At 43.8% G+C, this 17,093-nt stretch overlaps 1 protein-coding gene across 1 annotated transcript in view; it reads left to right on the top strand.

Annotated features, from left to right (window-relative positions):
* hdac5 (histone deacetylase 5) overlaps positions 1-17,093 on the top strand; it is a gene marked incomplete at its 5' end in the record, with an annotated part of 151,888 nt that overhangs the window by 95,729 nt on the left and 39,066 nt on the right. Inside the window, one exon of the mRNA XM_083649484.1 lies at positions 750-883. Within this exon, the coding sequence (XP_083505610.1) occupies positions 750-883 (134 nt within the window). The remainder of the gene's footprint in view (positions 1-749; positions 884-17,093) is intronic.

The following is a 17,093-nucleotide window of genomic DNA, read 5'->3' as shown; positions in this document are numbered from 1 at the left end:
GTGCATGTTAACTTCAACCAATCAGATCGCCATGCCTCTGACGTAACGTTTGCGACCGGAGGACCTGTTGAAATGTTTGTTGCTAGCGCTATTAATAGTTCATTGATGAAAAGGTGGCGCAGTGCCACATGTGTTTATTTACTATGCTGCCTCGCTATCTCCGTATAAGAACGTAAAGCGCTTTTGCGCAGCTTTGTGTGTGTGTTTTGTGGAAGCTAATGTAGGCTAACATGTGCTCCGGCTAGTGTGATGTGGGCTGGGGCCAGAGTTATGATTATTGCATGGGAATTTCCACAAACTAACGCATGAGCGATTAATAATTGGATTGGATTAATAAACGTTTTGATATTTTGGAAATGCTGTCCAGTTGAGAAATAACTGAAGTTATTGCTGCATCTACGATAGCCTCGCTAGCTTTCGCTTCCGCGGCGGCAGCCATGTTGACGAGTGAAAATAACTACAAAGACCATGTACCCACTACTTGCCCAGACGCTTCTCAGTAGCGTCACACAGAAAGCCCGCCTAAGGCTGCCTCTGATTCGACGAGCCGGCCATGGTTCAGGTTTCTTCTAAGCCAATCATCTTAACTGCCTGTGCATATCAAGATGGATTACGTCGAGAGAATCTCTTTTGATCTCGCGAGGTTATCCATCTTGCAAGCAAGGTTAGTTCAAGTCCAAGTCGAGTTGCATTTGAATTAGCTGTGTGTCTCTCAGGTGTGGTGTATGACAGTGCTGTGTGTCTCTCAGGTGTGGTGTATGACAGTCTGATGTTGAAGCATCAGTGTGTTTGTGGGAACGCCCACATCCACCCAGAGCATGCAGGGAGAGTCCAGAGCATCTGGTCCAGACTGCAGGAGACAGGCCTGCTGAGCCGCTGTGAGGTACACACACACACACACACACGCACGCACGCAAGCACGCACGCACGCACACACACACACTGACACACACACACACGCACGCACGCACGCACGCACACACGCACGCACGCACACACACACACTGACACACACGCACGCACGCACGCACACACACACACTGACACACACACACACACGCACACGCACACACACACACACACGCACACACACACACACACACGCACGTACACACACACACACGCGCACACACACACACACACACACACACACACGCACGCACACACACACACACACACACACACACACACACACACACACGCAGACACATTGTGCACTTGTGTAACTATAAGCTACCCAGAAGGCCGCTTACTAAAACACAAACTTGACTGAAGACTATTTCACATCACATTGTCAACCACTTCTATAGACCTTATTCGCTAACCCCGGAAGTAGTTACCCGGCGCCATTTTGATGACGTTACCGCCAATACCGCGGTCGTAAACAAAGCGGAGTACACAGTAGCTGTAGCAAGTTGAGCGTAAAACAGTTATGGCTTCGTCAAATAGAACAACAAGATACGAAGAAAAAATAAGTTTGGTCGGAGGTGTGGACCCCTACAAGATAGATATAGCCAACATGAGTAAAGATCACTCGTTATTGCCAGGTATAATGTACCCGGACATCTACAACTATCTTGTGAATACAGTATCGGCGTACACGTCTCAGGAGCTGAAGGCCTACAAATCGCTTGAGTCCTACAACTATTTCGTCTGTGGCAAGGTCTCTGACATTCTTACTTTTGTGCCACCAACGACATCATCATCATCATCATCATCAAACATCGTCGTGACAGCAAAGGTAAATAACCTTAACGTTACATGTTTGTTTGATACGATCTGATACTTGCTTGCATGCTAGCCCAATCTTTGCTAACGTTAGCTAACCTCAGCAAATCAAAGTAGCCTTAGTAACGTTTTAACATGTGTTCAATGGCATTGTGAAGTGAATCACCCTGGAAAGTGAGTTGCAGAAGGGGCTTAAAGTAAACGGTGAACCATTGTTTTAGCTCTGAGATGCTGTTTTGAAAGCAAGGCTGCACTCTGATGCAATCAGTAGTAGCATAACGTCCATGGTCAGTAGGCTAGTAGGCTACACTTTTGGACTTGACATGATGCCACCTAACATTGCAGGAGTTGGGGCAAAATAACACAAACCTTACAATATAATGCTATCTAAACAATATAATACGCAATGCATACCAGCTACAATGCCAGCAGCATGATTGTGGCTTACCACCCTGACCAACAACATACAGAGTGACAATAAATACTGTATTTGCTCAAGGACACCATAAACCACCATAATAAATAAATCTTACAATACGAATGAGAAGTTACTGTGTGTTTTGTCTGGCCACAGCTATGCTGGATTTTTTTTATTATTAGGTAATTGCCCTAATTACCCAATGATGTGATGTCATGATGACATAATCTGGTGACATCATCACTGGTGACATCACTCACTGATGACATCATTGAGTGCTTGAGTGACATCACCAATCTAATAAGTGGTATCATCAGTTATTTATGATTATTTTGAGTGTGTCCCTGAGGCTTTTGTGGACCACTGTGTTCCAGACTGGGGGTGGGGTGGGGGTCTAACTCCCATGGGCCCACACTAGTAAATAAAATACCATACCAGTTGAATCAACACCTCCTTGACATTGTCTCAAGACAAATGTAATATTATAAAGCTTAACAAAACTTCTATGGGCTATTGCATTGAATTGCATTATGTTATATTATATTGTAAGGTATGTGTTACTATAATTTCATATGACAAAATAACCACAGAACTATGTCACACTTGTCTAGAGCTGCTTTCTCCGGGCAGCTAACAGTAGCTACACTTGTACAGTGCTTGTACAGTATATCATGCCTCTTGGATTTTGAAATCTTGATCGCAAACAATGTGTTCTTGTCTTTCCACAGGTGAATCACAGTCAGAAACTAAGTGCCCCACCTCTGCACCCATGGGTCATTGCCCAGAAGGATGGCGTTGTCCTGTCTGCGCACTGCACGTGCATGGCAGGATTAGGGGAGACGTGCAGCCATGTTGGAGCAGTACTTTTTGCTATCCAGGCAGCAGTTTCACTCCGTGAGTCCCAAACTGTGACAGAAAAACCTGCATATTGGTTACTTCCAAGTGGGCAACCAAAGCAAAAGTACCTTCAAGTGGAGAACATTGACTTTCATTCAAAAGTGACAATCAAACAGAGGCTAGACACCGCATTGGCAGAAGGAAAACCGACACAATACAAGGAAAAACAAACGCTACCTGATGTGTCCGAGCCAACAGATGCTGAGGCTGCCACTTTCCTTGTAGAGCTACATGCTACAGGTGATAAAGCGGTCTTGCTCTCTGTCATGCCAGACTATGCTGAGCTCTATGCTCCAGTGTCGACCAACACCAACACATGTCAACCCCTGACTGAGCTATTGGATGAACAGTGCATTTCTATGACAAGCCAAGAGCTACTCCTACATTGTAGTGCTATCACAATTGACATTACTCAAAGGCAAGCTGATGCAATAGAACAGCAGACAAGAGAACAGTCTAAAAGCAACGCCTGGTATAGCTTTAGAGCTGGCAGAGTTACAGCCTCCCCCATGAAAGCTGCTTGTTGCACACCACCTGAGAATCCATCACCAAGTCTCATCAAAAGCATCTGTTACCCTCTAAGCACAGGGTTTACAACCAAAGCAACCGCTTGGGGATGTGATCATGAACTACAGGCACTGAGTTGCTATCGCCAGAAAATGGTTTCACACACCAACTTCAGATGTGAAACCAGTGGTTTTGTAATAAATCCAGAACTGCCTCACCTGGGGGCTACACCTGATGGCGTAATGCATTGTGATTGCTGTGGTGATGGTGTAGTGGAGGTTAAATGTCCAGTTTGTGCACATGACAGGATAAGCTTTAAAGAATGTGTTGATAGCAGATTCTGTTTGGAAGAATCGAATGGCAAATTGCAGCTCAAACATTCACATGCCTACTATTCCCAGGTCCAGACACAGTTGCTTGTATGCAATAAGGAGTTTGCAGATTTTGTTGTATGGTCAGAGAATGATATACACATAGAGAGGATAGAACCAGATATGGAACTGTGGGAGCTAATAAAGTCCAAATCTACAGCTCTTTTTGACAGAGCCATTTGTTGGAGCCGTTATAATCTATTGAATTATGTTTTATGTTATGGGTATATGTATGGGGGGAACTGAGTTTAATGTATGGAATATTGAAAGAAAAATGATTTATTGGTTTATATTGGTTATGCAAAGCAGGCAAAATTATGGTATGGATAAGTATGAATTATGATTGCTGTGGGTCTATTTATGTTTGGCTCCCTCTTTGGGTCAGCTCTGCTATTACAGAGCCAGGTAGGATCCTTTAATTAAGGGGACTAATTTCAGCTGGGGAAAAAAGGAGAATGCCTGGTGAGACTGGGGAGCGGACACAGTTTTTCTACCGCAAACTATAGACTACTTTGTTGTTTTGAAAGCAAAAGCAAGCCGTATTCTTGTTTAAATCTTTTGTTAATAAATTCCTTTGTTAAACGGTAACTTTGACCTGCGGTGGCTTTTTGTTTCTCGATTGCGTGTCGTCAACCCCGCTCAAACAGTGGCTTATTTGTTAAAGCCACTACATCAAGTAGAAAAACTCCGCCAGGACGAAGAGGAAGGCACCTTTTTGCAGTGGAAAAGACACACCGGAGCGGACAGATTGGCCCGGTCGTGAGTAAAAGAATGAATCTGCATACTATGCCATGACCGTGCTGTGTGAAACATTAAAGGCAGACTGGAAAGTATAAAGGACATTAAAGGAGCAGTCTGTGAAGTAAGGAGCAGACTGGAAAGTATAAAGCCACATTAAAGGAGCAGTCTGTGAAGTAAGGAGCAGACTGGAAAGTATAAAGCCACATTAAAGGAGCAGTCTGTGAAGTAAGGAGCAGACTGGAAAGTATAAAGGACATAAAAGGAGCAGTCTGTGAAGTAAGGAGCAGACTGGAAAGTATAAAGGACATTAAAGGAGCAGTCTGTGAAGTATAACAAAGGTGTCTGCAGTGCACGGTCATAATAAATAAATAAAATCAGGATGGGCAAACCTAAGACTGCTGAGGAGGCAGAAGCCTTGCTCAAATCACTCAAAGCAACTCGCAAGGGGAGGCTAGGATCATGCACAAGAAAAATGAATGAAATTAAAACTCTTTTGGTGGATGGTGGAAATGTTGATCATGTCAATGAGTGTTTGGAAACATTTGATCAGGCTGTTGCTGATTTCATAAATGTTCATCAATCTGTGCAAGTGCTCTTATCAGAGGAGGAGAGTAAGGAGGAGCTTGTGGACTGGTATGAGCCAAAAATGGACAATTTCACATGCTTTCGGGAAAAGGTGGAGGCATGGAAAAGAGAGCAAATTGCACAGGCAAACATTCGCCCTCAGGACAGCATTTCTAATCTCTCACGCAAAAGCCAGGGATCAAAGGCCTCCTCCTCAGTCTCCTCAGCAGCCAAAAAAGCAGCTGCTGAAAATGCTGCCCTGCTAGCCCGAGCAGCCACACTAAAGGACAAACATGCACTGCAACTTGAGGAAGCAAAATTAAAATCCAAATTGGAACAAATGGAGCTGGATTCAGAAATTGCAGCATCGGCTGCTAAAATGAAAGTTCTCCAAAGCATTGAAATGGATGTTCAATCTCAGCAAAGCATTGAAATGAATGTTCAAACTCAGCAAAGCATTGAAATGAATGGCCAAGCAAAGCAAGGCATGGAAATGGATGATCAAACTCAGCAAGTCATTAAAATGGATGATCAAATTCAACAGGATGGAATGGATGACTATTTGGAAGCAAGCCGACAACAAACAAACATAGACTTTGTGGATCCTGAGGTCTCACTAGGGGAGTTTAGGCCAATGGAGGCTGGTGCAGTGCCCAAAACACCACTGCAGAAAACTCTTCAGAACATAGACCTACAGCAAACAGGGCAGGTGCAACACAGCTTTCAGCACCACAGCCCTCAGCAATACAGCTCTCAGCAACACAGCCCTCAGCCAGACAGCTTTCAGCAACCCACAAGACAGTCTATGCCTTCCAGAATGCACAGTATGGGTGGTTCAGCCCGAAGCCATGATGCTCATGATAATCTCGGCACTGTAATGCAAAGACAGAGCCACATTGCTGACCTTATTGTCATGCAGCAAAAACTAGCCGTGCTACCGGCTAGGGAGATTACAGTGTTTGATGGTGATCCACTAACATATCAATCTTTCATGCAGGCATTTGAACACCTAATTGAGGATAAAACCAGTAACAGCCGCGACAGACTCTATTTTTTAGAGCAGTATACCTCCGGCCAGCCCAGAGACCTTGTGCGTAGCTGTCTGCATATGGAGGCACGCAGAGGTTATACAGAAGCCAAACGGCTATTAAAGGAGAACTTTGGAGATGAAATTAAAATATCCAGTGCTTATTTGGAAAAGGCATTGTACTGGACAGCCATTAAAGCTGATGATGGGAAAATGCTTCATGCTTATGCAATGTACTTAAGAGGATGCTGTAATGCAATGCAATATTTACAGTATATGGAGGAGCTAGATGTGCCCTCCAATTTAAGATCAATAGCATCCAAACTTCCTTACAAGCTGCGGGAAAGGTGGCGAATGGTGGCCTATGATGTTTTACAAAGAACAAAGAAGAGAGCAAGATTCCAACACCTTGTGGAATTCATGGAAAAACAGGCCGAAATACTTTTGGACCCATTATTTGGGGATATACAAGACCACCACCTCTTAACACCTTGATTGCCAGCGACGAGTGTAGTCGTCAAACACAATCCAGCTGTTCACTGCCAGCGATTTTTTTTTTTTGACGATGGGATGTGCATCGAACCCTTTTACATCTCTTATATAGGTATTGGACGTGTACAACGTGTACAACCCATTCCACCGACCCACTAAGTGGTGACAGTGCTTTCCTGACTAGAGGAAGGCAAGCAAAAAGCAGTGTGACTGAAGCCATTCTCATGAAGGTGGATTGGCGAAGGCGCTTTCATTTCGCGCTGATTGCTGGCGGTGCGGGATTGCAGATTTGCATAGTGGATTGCGGGTGGGACACACTTTGAAACACGCAGCATAAATATGACCAGAATCGCAAAAGCTTCATCAAAGCCCTCAACCAAAACTCCAAGAAGCGAGCGAGTCTAACCAGACTTCCTCAAAGAGCGGCCGCACAGACAGGCTCACACCCGCACAGCAGCAGCAAAGCAAACTGGTGACAAGCGGGGACTGCCCCCTAGTCCGACACCAAATTGGAAACAAATCCCATTCTAAAAGGCTTTTAGAATGGGATTTTCAACCCATTCTTTTTTGTTTCTTTTTCGCTATAATTTAGAGTAATTTAATTTCTATTCAGAAATTTATTTGAGAGGTCGAGAGTATGAGAAAGTGCATTTGCAAAGGTAGGAAAGTGCTTGTGACATGGCGCTGCAGCCAAAAAGAACGCCCACAGGAGGGAGGAGTTGAGCAGAGGGAAGTTTACTGCTGTTATGGAGGAAATTACTGTTCAAAACTATTGTTTAGGTCTTACTGATGCCAAAAATGAATGGTTAAAGTGACAGTTCTATCGAATTTCACAAAAAGCCGTTTATCTCTGAATATTTTTTCTGACGCTAAAACCATGCTGTATTCAACTGCTAATGCTTACATAACTACTAACTCTACAAACTAACTCTTTTAGACAGAGAAAGTACACATTCTATTAGTACTTTTGAGATATTGTATGTTCACAAACTCCAAGCAGAAAATAATCCTCGGCTCTTGTAAAATGAGCCACAATCCTCAAAAAACGGCTTGGCAGAAGCTACCTACAGCAAGAAAAAAACGGCTGGCAGTCAATGTGTTAAACAAAAGGGTGTTCACAAAGAACCAAATAGTGAATAGAACACCTAAGAGCAAAGGCAGCAGCTTCGCCACCATAGTGGCATCAGCAGATGACATTGAATGCACCACTGCACCTTCAGGTACTGCACAGCATCGTGCATTTAAACAGCCACTAGGTGGCGGCAGTCCTGCTTCATCATGCAGTTTCTGTAAAGGTAAGCATGTGCTACCTGATTGCTCACAGTTCAGAACACATCCACATATAAAAAAGGTTGAGTTTCTGAAAATGAATGGACATTGTTTTGGATGTTTAATAAAAGGTCATCTGAGCAAAAACTGCAAAAAAAGACTGACGTGTCAAAAGTGCCAAAGGAATCATCCAACCATACTTCACATAGAGAATGTGGAAACACCAAACCAGGAACGTCAACAAACTCCTAGCTCTACTGAAAGAAAAGAGACTTCAGTCAGCAGTGCTCTTGTTTCAGCAGGTGAAGCAACCGGGGCCGGTAAGGATTGTGCACTAGCCATAGTGCCAGTCCGAGTCAAGGTCAATAAAGGAAACAAGTTCATCTCGACCTATGCATTCCTTGATCCCGGCAGCTCAGCGTCATTTTGTACGGAGAACCTAATGAAACAGCTGAATCCTAAAGCACGAAAAACAACCGTTCTTTTACGTACAATGGGCCAGGAAAGAGCTGTAAAGAGTTATGAACTCACAGGATTGGAGATAAGCAACTTGGAGGGCAGCACCTACCTGGACCTGCCAAAGGTGTATACACAGAGTAAGATACCTGTCTCGAAAGAAAACATACTTTCTCAAAAAGATCTGGAAAGATGGCCTTACTTAAGCGGGATACAGCTAAATGAAATTGATGCTGACATTGAACTTCTGATAGGAGTTGATGTTCCTAAGGCAATGGAGCCCTGGGACATAATTAACAGTCAGCAAAATGGACCATATGCAGTCAAGACGTTGTTTGGATGGGTGGTGAATGGTCCACTCTCTTCTTGTGCTGCTGTGGAATCTGGACCCGTGTTGGCGATGGCCAATCGAATATCAGTTGCTAATCTGAAGGATCTCCTCATCATGCAGTATAACCAGGACTTCTCTGAAAAGGGATATGAGGAGAAAAATGAAATGTCAAATGAGGACAAAAAGTTCATGGAGATAACATCCAACTCAGTAGCTCTTAAAGATGGACACTACCACTTGCCCTTGCCTTTTCGCAATAAAGACAGAATTATGCCTGACAACTATGACATGGCAGAACAACGTACTCTAAACCTTCTGAAGAAGTTTAAGAGAGATCCAGGATATGCTGTGGAATATAAAACCTTTATGGATGATGTGCTGAAAAAAGGTTATGCAGAGAAAGTGCCATTAGAACAGCTTCATCGAAGAGACGGACAGGTATGGTACATACCGCACCACGGTGTTTATCACCAACAAAAGCACAAACTTAGAGTTGTGTTCGACTGTGCTTCAACATACAAAGGCACATCTCTGAACAGGGAACTGCTCCAAGGTCCCGACCTGACGAACACTCTCATCGGAGTTCTGCTCAGATTCCGGCAAGAACAAATTGCTTTCATGGCAGACATCGAGGCAATGTTCTACCAAGTGCAAGTCCATGACAATCACAGGGACTTCCTCAGATTTCTGTGGTGGCCCGGTGGAGACACTGACAAACCATTGGAGGCATACAGAATGAAGGTCCACCTCTTTGGCGCTGTGTCTTCCCCTAGCATCGCTAACTTCTCTCTAAGACAAACGGCAGAAGACAACAGCCACAAATATGGGAAAGAGGTAACTGAGACAATCAAACGCAATTTCTATGTCGACGATTGCCTCAAGTCAGTAGCCACAGTGGAACATGGTATTGGACTTGTTGGAGACCTCAGGGATGCATGCGCTCAGGGAGGCTGCTCATTAACCAAATGGGTCAGTAATAGCCGTGAAGTGCTGGCGAGCATTCCCGAACATCACAGAACCAAGCTACTCAGAGATCTGGACTTGGACAGGGAGAAATTGCCCATTGAAAGGGCGCTTGGGATCCAATGGAATACTGAAAGTGACTATTTTACCTTCAAAGTCACTATTAAGGACAGAGCCCCAACTAGAAGAGGGATCCTCTCTATAGTTAGCTCAATCTACGATCCATTAGGATTCCTTTCCCCATTCATTCTGAAAGCCAAACAAATTCTCCAAGAGCTCTGTAAAGTAAAGTGTGGATGGGATGAGGCCATCCCAGAAGAATCCTCTAAGCAATGGCAAAGATGGATTGCAGAATTGGATCAGCTAAGCGGCTTCCAAGTGGACAGGTGTATGAAACCTGGTAATTTCGGTACCATCAAGACAGCAGAGCTCCATCACTTCTGTGACGCAAGTGAGTTGGGTTATGGCACCGTGAGCTATCTCAGGTTCACAAACAGTATTGGAAGAGTCCATGTCGCATTTGTTTTGGGGAAATCTAGAGTGACTCCACTCAAGCAGATAACGATTCCCAGGTTGGAACTTTCGGCAGCGACACTCGCAGTAAAAATGGACAGGATGTTGAAAAGGGAGCTCCAAGTGGAACTTAAAGACTCTACTTTCTGGACAGATAGCACATCTGTGCTGGGCTATATCCACAATCAAACAAGAAGATTCCATACTTTTGTTGCTAATAGAGTTTCGGTGATCCGTGACCTATCTCAAGAGAAGCAATGGAGACATGTGGGCTCAAAGGACAACCCAGCCGATGACGCATCACGAGGGTTGCACATTGAAACCTTTCTGAGATCAACAAGATGGCTGAAGGGTCCTAAATATCTGGAAAAGGAGGATACGGATTGGCCAGAGATCCCTAAGAAACTGGAGCAGATTCCTCCAGATGATCCAGAGGTAAAACAGGAGGTTTCTGTTAACAGTGTGAGCATTGGAGAGAAAAATCCAACCAGACAATTGATTGAGTACTACTCATCATGGAGCAGACTACAGAGAGGTGTGGCTTGGATACTAAAGTTGAGAGGACTACTTCTTCTGTTAATTCAAAGAAAGAAAAGTGCAAAGGCTGACCCAAGTTCAGGGTGGACATTACTGAAGACCTTAAAGGACAAAATGGGCCAGCTAAAGGTGACAAGTGGCGCACAAATTCTGTCCGTGGAGGACTTACGAGAAGCAGAAAAGTCAATTATCCTCTTTGAGCAAAAGCGTTACTTTTCACAGGAACTTGCACTCTTGGAGAAAGGAAGGCAAGTGAAAGTAAGCAGCTCTATCTGTAAACTAGATCCCACTGTGGATGAAGGGATGCTGAGAGTGGGAGGACGGATAAGCAAATTAGCAATGCCGATAGATTTGAAGAATCCAATCATCCTCCCCAAAGATTCCCACATATCCAAGCTAATTTTGCACCATATTCATCTGCAGATTGGACACTCAGGGAGGAGCCACATGCTCTCCAGACTGCATCAAAGATTCTGGTTGCCTCATGCCAACTCGTCTGCCAGAAAAATCATTAAAAGCTGTATTTACTGCCGACGAATGCAAGCAACCGTGGTTGAGCAGAAAATGGCTGACCTTCCGGTTGATCGGGTGTCTCCAGATCTACCACCCTTTACGCATGTGGGGATCGACTACTTTGGACCCATAGAGGTGAAGCGAGGCCGTGCACACGTTAAACGGTGGGGAGTCATCTTCACTTGCCTGGTGAGTCGAGCTGTACATTTGGAGGTAGCAAGCTCATTAAATACCGACTCCTGCATCAATGCTTTGCGCAGGTTCATAAGTCGAAGAGGACCGGTGACGAGCATCCGCACAGACAACGGAACAAATTTTGTGGGAGCACAGAAGGAGCTAAGAGAAGCTCTAAAGGAACTCAATCACCACAAGATTCAACATGCCTTATTAACTCATTGAGTGCCAGCCACTTTTGGAGAACGGACGCTCCCAGTGCCAGAGTTTCAGAGCGTTTTCAGTGATTTCTCGAGGCCCACAGAATATTGTGTGATATTACTATGTAAACACTGAACACGCACAAAGAACGATGAGACTCTATTCTATCATCTGCAAAAAAAAGTTTATTGATCCCATTTTCCGTTCTTTAGTTATGAGCCGGAGAAGATAGCTTGATTCATCCAAATACAGCAATTTTTTTCTAGAAGCTGAGATAATTGGCCTTTTGTGAAATTAATCATTTCAAGCACATCACTGACTCTGAAGCTAATCTTTTCTAATGTAGTCACACCTCAAAAATAATTTCCTTCAATAAAACAGTTTAGGCCAGGGAATTTTGTTTGGCAGAATAATATTTTTAGCTACAACCAGCAGCGCTGGCCCCTGCGTGCGCTGCTGGTTGCAGCTTCTTGCTGGTTTTGATTTGCTGCTGGTGGGTATCGGATATTCTGGCTTGCGTTTGTCAATCCTGTCCTGCTGCCTGGGTCTGTCTGGGTGTTGCGTGCTGCTCTGCGTGCCCCCCCCCCCCCCCCCCCCCCCCGCCCCGCCCCGCCTCGCCTCAACTGCACACTCCTCCTCCTGTCTGTGGTGGCTCTCTGCTGAGTTTGCTGTGCGCACAGTGAAGGGTGCGGAACAGCCAGGCTTTTTTACAGCGTTCCGCGTGTGTTTGTCACCGGCAACGATGCTTCCAGTTGAGAATAATAACAACTCCACGGTGTGGATGTGCAGATGTGCTGTCGCAACCGACACGGAGCGGCTCAATTGTGGGAGCAGATTGGCTGCTGCAGGCACAGCTGCAGTAACGTGCTTCAGCATATCGATGCATACGGATGCGATGCGATTTCCGTTTCCATAACGACTTCTTCTTTGTTTTTTCCTTGCCTTTCTGTTATGTGGAGAGCACTGTCGCCACCTAAGGGTTCTGTAAAATAGGTTATAGACCTCCAATAGCTACAATAGTTGTACCAGAGATGTATCAGGGATTGATCCACGTCCCACCGTCAAAAAACGCAATTGACGACAACCGTCGTCATTGGCACTCTACGTCAGTATTTGAATTGACGACAGCTGTCGTCATTGGCATTCAATGAGTTAAGGGATGAGGTAAAATGGACATTCAACCCCCCTTCCGGAGCCCACCACGGGGGAGTTTGGGAAAGGCTGATCAGACCTGTGAAGAAGATTCTGTATTCAGTCCTCAAAGAACAAGTATTAGATGATGATACTTTACAGACAGCCTTGTGTGAGGTTGAGTCCATCATGAATGATAGACCAATAACCGCAGTGTCAAGTGATCCTAACGATCTTGAACCCCTCACCCCAAACCACCTCCTTCAACTGAAAACCAAGCCAGTCATGCCACCGGGACTCTTCCAAAAGGAAGACCTGTACTCTCGGAGAAGATGGAGGCAGGCACAATACCTCGCAGATCTCTTCTGGCGAAGATGGATTAGAGAATATCTCCCGATCATGCAGCAACGGAGCAAATGGCACAACCAAAAACGGAACCTTCACCCCAATGACCTCGTCGTCATAGTGGATGACACGGCACCAAGAAACTCTTGGGCCGTGTGGTAAAGACGCTGCCAGGGTCCAAAGGACTAGTCCGGAGTGTCTTGGTGAAAACCAAGAGTAACATCTTACAGCGACCCATTGACAAACTCTGCCTGCTCTGGGAGGCAGTAGATTGAAGAGAGCTATGTGCTGGCAACCTCTGGCTCCTTTCTTACATACACACATCACAGCCCCCTGACTCTTGAACTCTTACACATCACATCCCCCCTGACTCTTGAACTCTTACATACGATCATGTCTCATACTTCGGAACTCTAATCTTACTACTCCTTATATCTAAAGGATTGCGTGGACTATGACGGAAAGAATGAAAAAAAAAATGAAAAAATGAAAAAAATGAAAAAATGAAAAAAAATGTAAAAGTTTATGTGGACAAATGTAATGCAAATGAGCTGCTGTATGTGTTGTTTGGCTCCATTGAAATATGACTAAGTAATTGTCTTGCTACGGCGTCAACAATTAGGGGCCGGTATGTTGGAGCCGTTATAATCTATTGAATTATGTTTTATGTTATGGGTATATGTATGGGGGGAACTGAGTTTAATGTATGGAATATTGAAAGAAAAATGATTTATTGGTTTATATTGGTTATGCAAAGCAGGCAAAATTATGGTATGGATAAGTATGAATTATGATTGCTGTGGGTCTATTTATGTTTGGCTCCCTCTTTGGGTCAGCTCTGCTATTACAGAGCCAGGTAGGATCCTTTAATTAAGGGGACTAATTTCAGCTGGGGAAAAAAGGAGAATGCCTGGTGAGACTGGGGAGCGGACACAGTTTTTCTACCGCAAACTATAGACTACTTTGTTGTTTTGAAAGCAAAAGCAAGCCGTATTCTTGTTTAAATCTTTTGTTAATAAATTCCTTTGTTAAACGGTAACTTTGACCTGCGGTGGCTTTTTGTTTCTGGATTGCGTGTCGTCAACCCCGCTCAAACAGTGGCTTATTTGTTAAAGCCACTACACCATTCTCCCAGAGCTTGTGGGAAAACTTTTCTCACGGCCGCGTCCATCAGCAATGCCGACTGACCCAGTGACTGACATGAGCCGTGTGGATACCCCTGCAAGCAGAAAAAGGCCACAGCTATCAGACATCATCTGCGTGTGCAAACAAGCATACAAAGTGCGTGCCCGTGTGGTCCGTTGTCACAGTGAGGACTGCCTTCATAAATGGTTTCATCTTTCATGTATGAATATGAAACGCATGCCTAATAAGGGGAGCAAATGGTACTGTTTGGTGTGTAGATCCGAAGTGTGACCGATACAGATTTTAGACTATTCTAGTCTAATTTACATTTGCAAATGAAATAGAGTCAAGAGGGGAACAATTGGCACATGGAATGAGATCACTTCAAAATAATAGGGTTTTATTGAGTGGAGTGAAATGAAGTAAAATACTCAATATTGAACTATTGAAATCTAGGGCTGGTACTCGATACCTTAAGGTATCAACTGAAATAACCACCCTACACCCCACCCTAAAATAACGCAGTACCAAGTAATATATTAATGTATAAACTTAACTCAAATGATACCTGTATTCTGCAATCCTTTTCGTACACTGATATAAAAAAAAAAAAAGAATAAATAGGAAAATAAGTCTAGAAAAAAAGACTAATGGTTTTGCTCACAGTCAATCACTGCAAGCATTCTTGAAATTAATGTGATGTATCAGTACCACTTAACTGTTATTGATACTGGTATCGTAACTTTAAACGAGACAGCCCTACTGAAATCTGCCTTAAATATACATTGAAAATGCACATTTTTCTAATTTCATACTGAACTTTTGATTTCATAAACGTAACTATTTGTTTTAGAGTGAACTCCCTGAAGTATGGCGTGTCATTTTGCAGATCCTGCCTGAAATATGCCTTAATGTACATTGAAAATAGACATATTTCTTCATACAAATTCTCTCTTTTTGTAAGATATTTCATTGTCACACTACACATGCAGTATCAACCTGTTTTCCAACCCTACATTTAGTCAGAAGGTACAACAGAAGGGCACATGTTGGTTAGGCAGCAACACACTGTAGTTATCTTATCGATAGTTGCTGTCTCAGAGCCTGATGTCACCAAGTAGGAGATTGGTATCTTCTCTGACAGGATCGCATATTTATTACGCACCAGTCCAATCACTCTTTCAACATGTATGCGGACATGTGCAATTTTTCGGGTGGACTCAACCTCAACAGCAGACAGCTGTAACGTTCCTCGAGTGAAACTGGGTGTTAGAACCTGTGCACATTTCAAGCCTACACTGTCCTGTATGTCAAAGCCTCTGTCTGCCAAGAGGAAATCACCTGGGGTAATCAGCTCTAGTAAGCCTGAATGTTTTGTGATATATGTATCAGTAGCACGCCCTCCCCATGCCTTAGAAAGGAAACAAATTGATCCCTTAGGTGTGATGCCTATAAGGTACTTAATAGTGTTATGGTGTTTATATGAAGACCAAGTGAGACTGCGTGCTGTCATATTTGAAGGCCTCTCAATAAAAATTTCGAAACAATCGATTATTGCTGTAACCTTTACCCCAAAATGTTGTCGAAAGGTCATTGGCATAGACTTCCAAAGCTCTTCTCTCTGTGGCCAAAAAATCCACTTCCTAAGCTTCACGTACAAAACATGTATAACACAAACAAAGGTTTTTGACACTGTAGACTGTGAAACACCGAATCTGTAGGCAAGATCCTGTTCGGGGAAGTGGTGACGGAGTCTCATCAGTACCAACATAAGTTTCTGAAACTTGTTGAGTGAAGTTTTGATGCTGTCGGTGAGGAAGCCTTCAATGGAGTGAAAGAGCACCATTAATGTAGCAAAACTGGGTAAACCAGTGTAATATCTGACTTTCTTTTCATTGTCTCTGAGTGACTCCATGGTTATCTTTTCACTCTCTAGCTGATGTTTGAGTGTAATATTCTCAGTAAGCAGTCTCTGATGATCAGCTTTTATTTTAGAGTACATGTCAGAGTCAGACGTGCATGTGTTCACTTCAGATGTGCACCTGTCTTCCTCAACAGTTTCATCTGCAACAGCCTCAGTAGTGTCCATCCCTGAACTGTCTTGTTCCTGTGCCACATTCTTTGTACTTGCCACCATCTTCTGTTTTCTACGCTGCTGCAGCCTGTGGTACCTGGCCACTGTGACCAGCACTTCTGCCTTCCCTGATTTCATATGTTTTCCTCTCCCAGTCTCTGCTGTCTCTCCTGCCACCTTCAGTGAGGGGGCCCAGTCAGGATGAGTGCTGTCATGTAGGTATGATGGCTTGCCTAAAAGAAAGTGCTCTGTTAGAAGTGCGGGGGACTTTGGAGAACAAAAAAAACATTTATTTATTTATTAGTTTATTTGGCAGGGACATGTACAAAAAAACATGAATCCCCATAGGGGAAGAGATGCTTGTAACAGATTTAGCCATAGGCTACTTTCCATCTGGCATCCCCGGGCAGGTGGATACAAGGGCATTCAGAGTTATCTGGCACATAGCCTATCTTGTTTTTTCACCATCAAATGATGTTTCATCAGTGATTGTTTTTCTCAATATCACAACTTAGTATTTCATTATTATGTGAAACTCAATGAGACACTGTCAATGAGGAAGCTTCTCATAATTACTAAGTCATATGTTAATATAATAAATAATACTTTGCTCATTAAAAAAAAGTGGTTTGTTAGTTTTTTGGTGGTGACAGAAAGGGGCTTCCACAGGATGGAGAGACGGTAAGATGGAGACAATTAAGCAGGTAAACAACTAG

Source organism: Poromitra crassiceps (genome assembly GCF_964638095.1).
Source record: "Poromitra crassiceps genome assembly, chromosome: 13".
NCBI lineage: Eukaryota > Metazoa > Chordata > Actinopteri > Beryciformes > Melamphaidae > Poromitra > Poromitra crassiceps.
The sequence above is the reverse complement of the archived record's forward strand: the minus strand, read 5'-3'. Positions and strand labels throughout refer to the sequence as shown.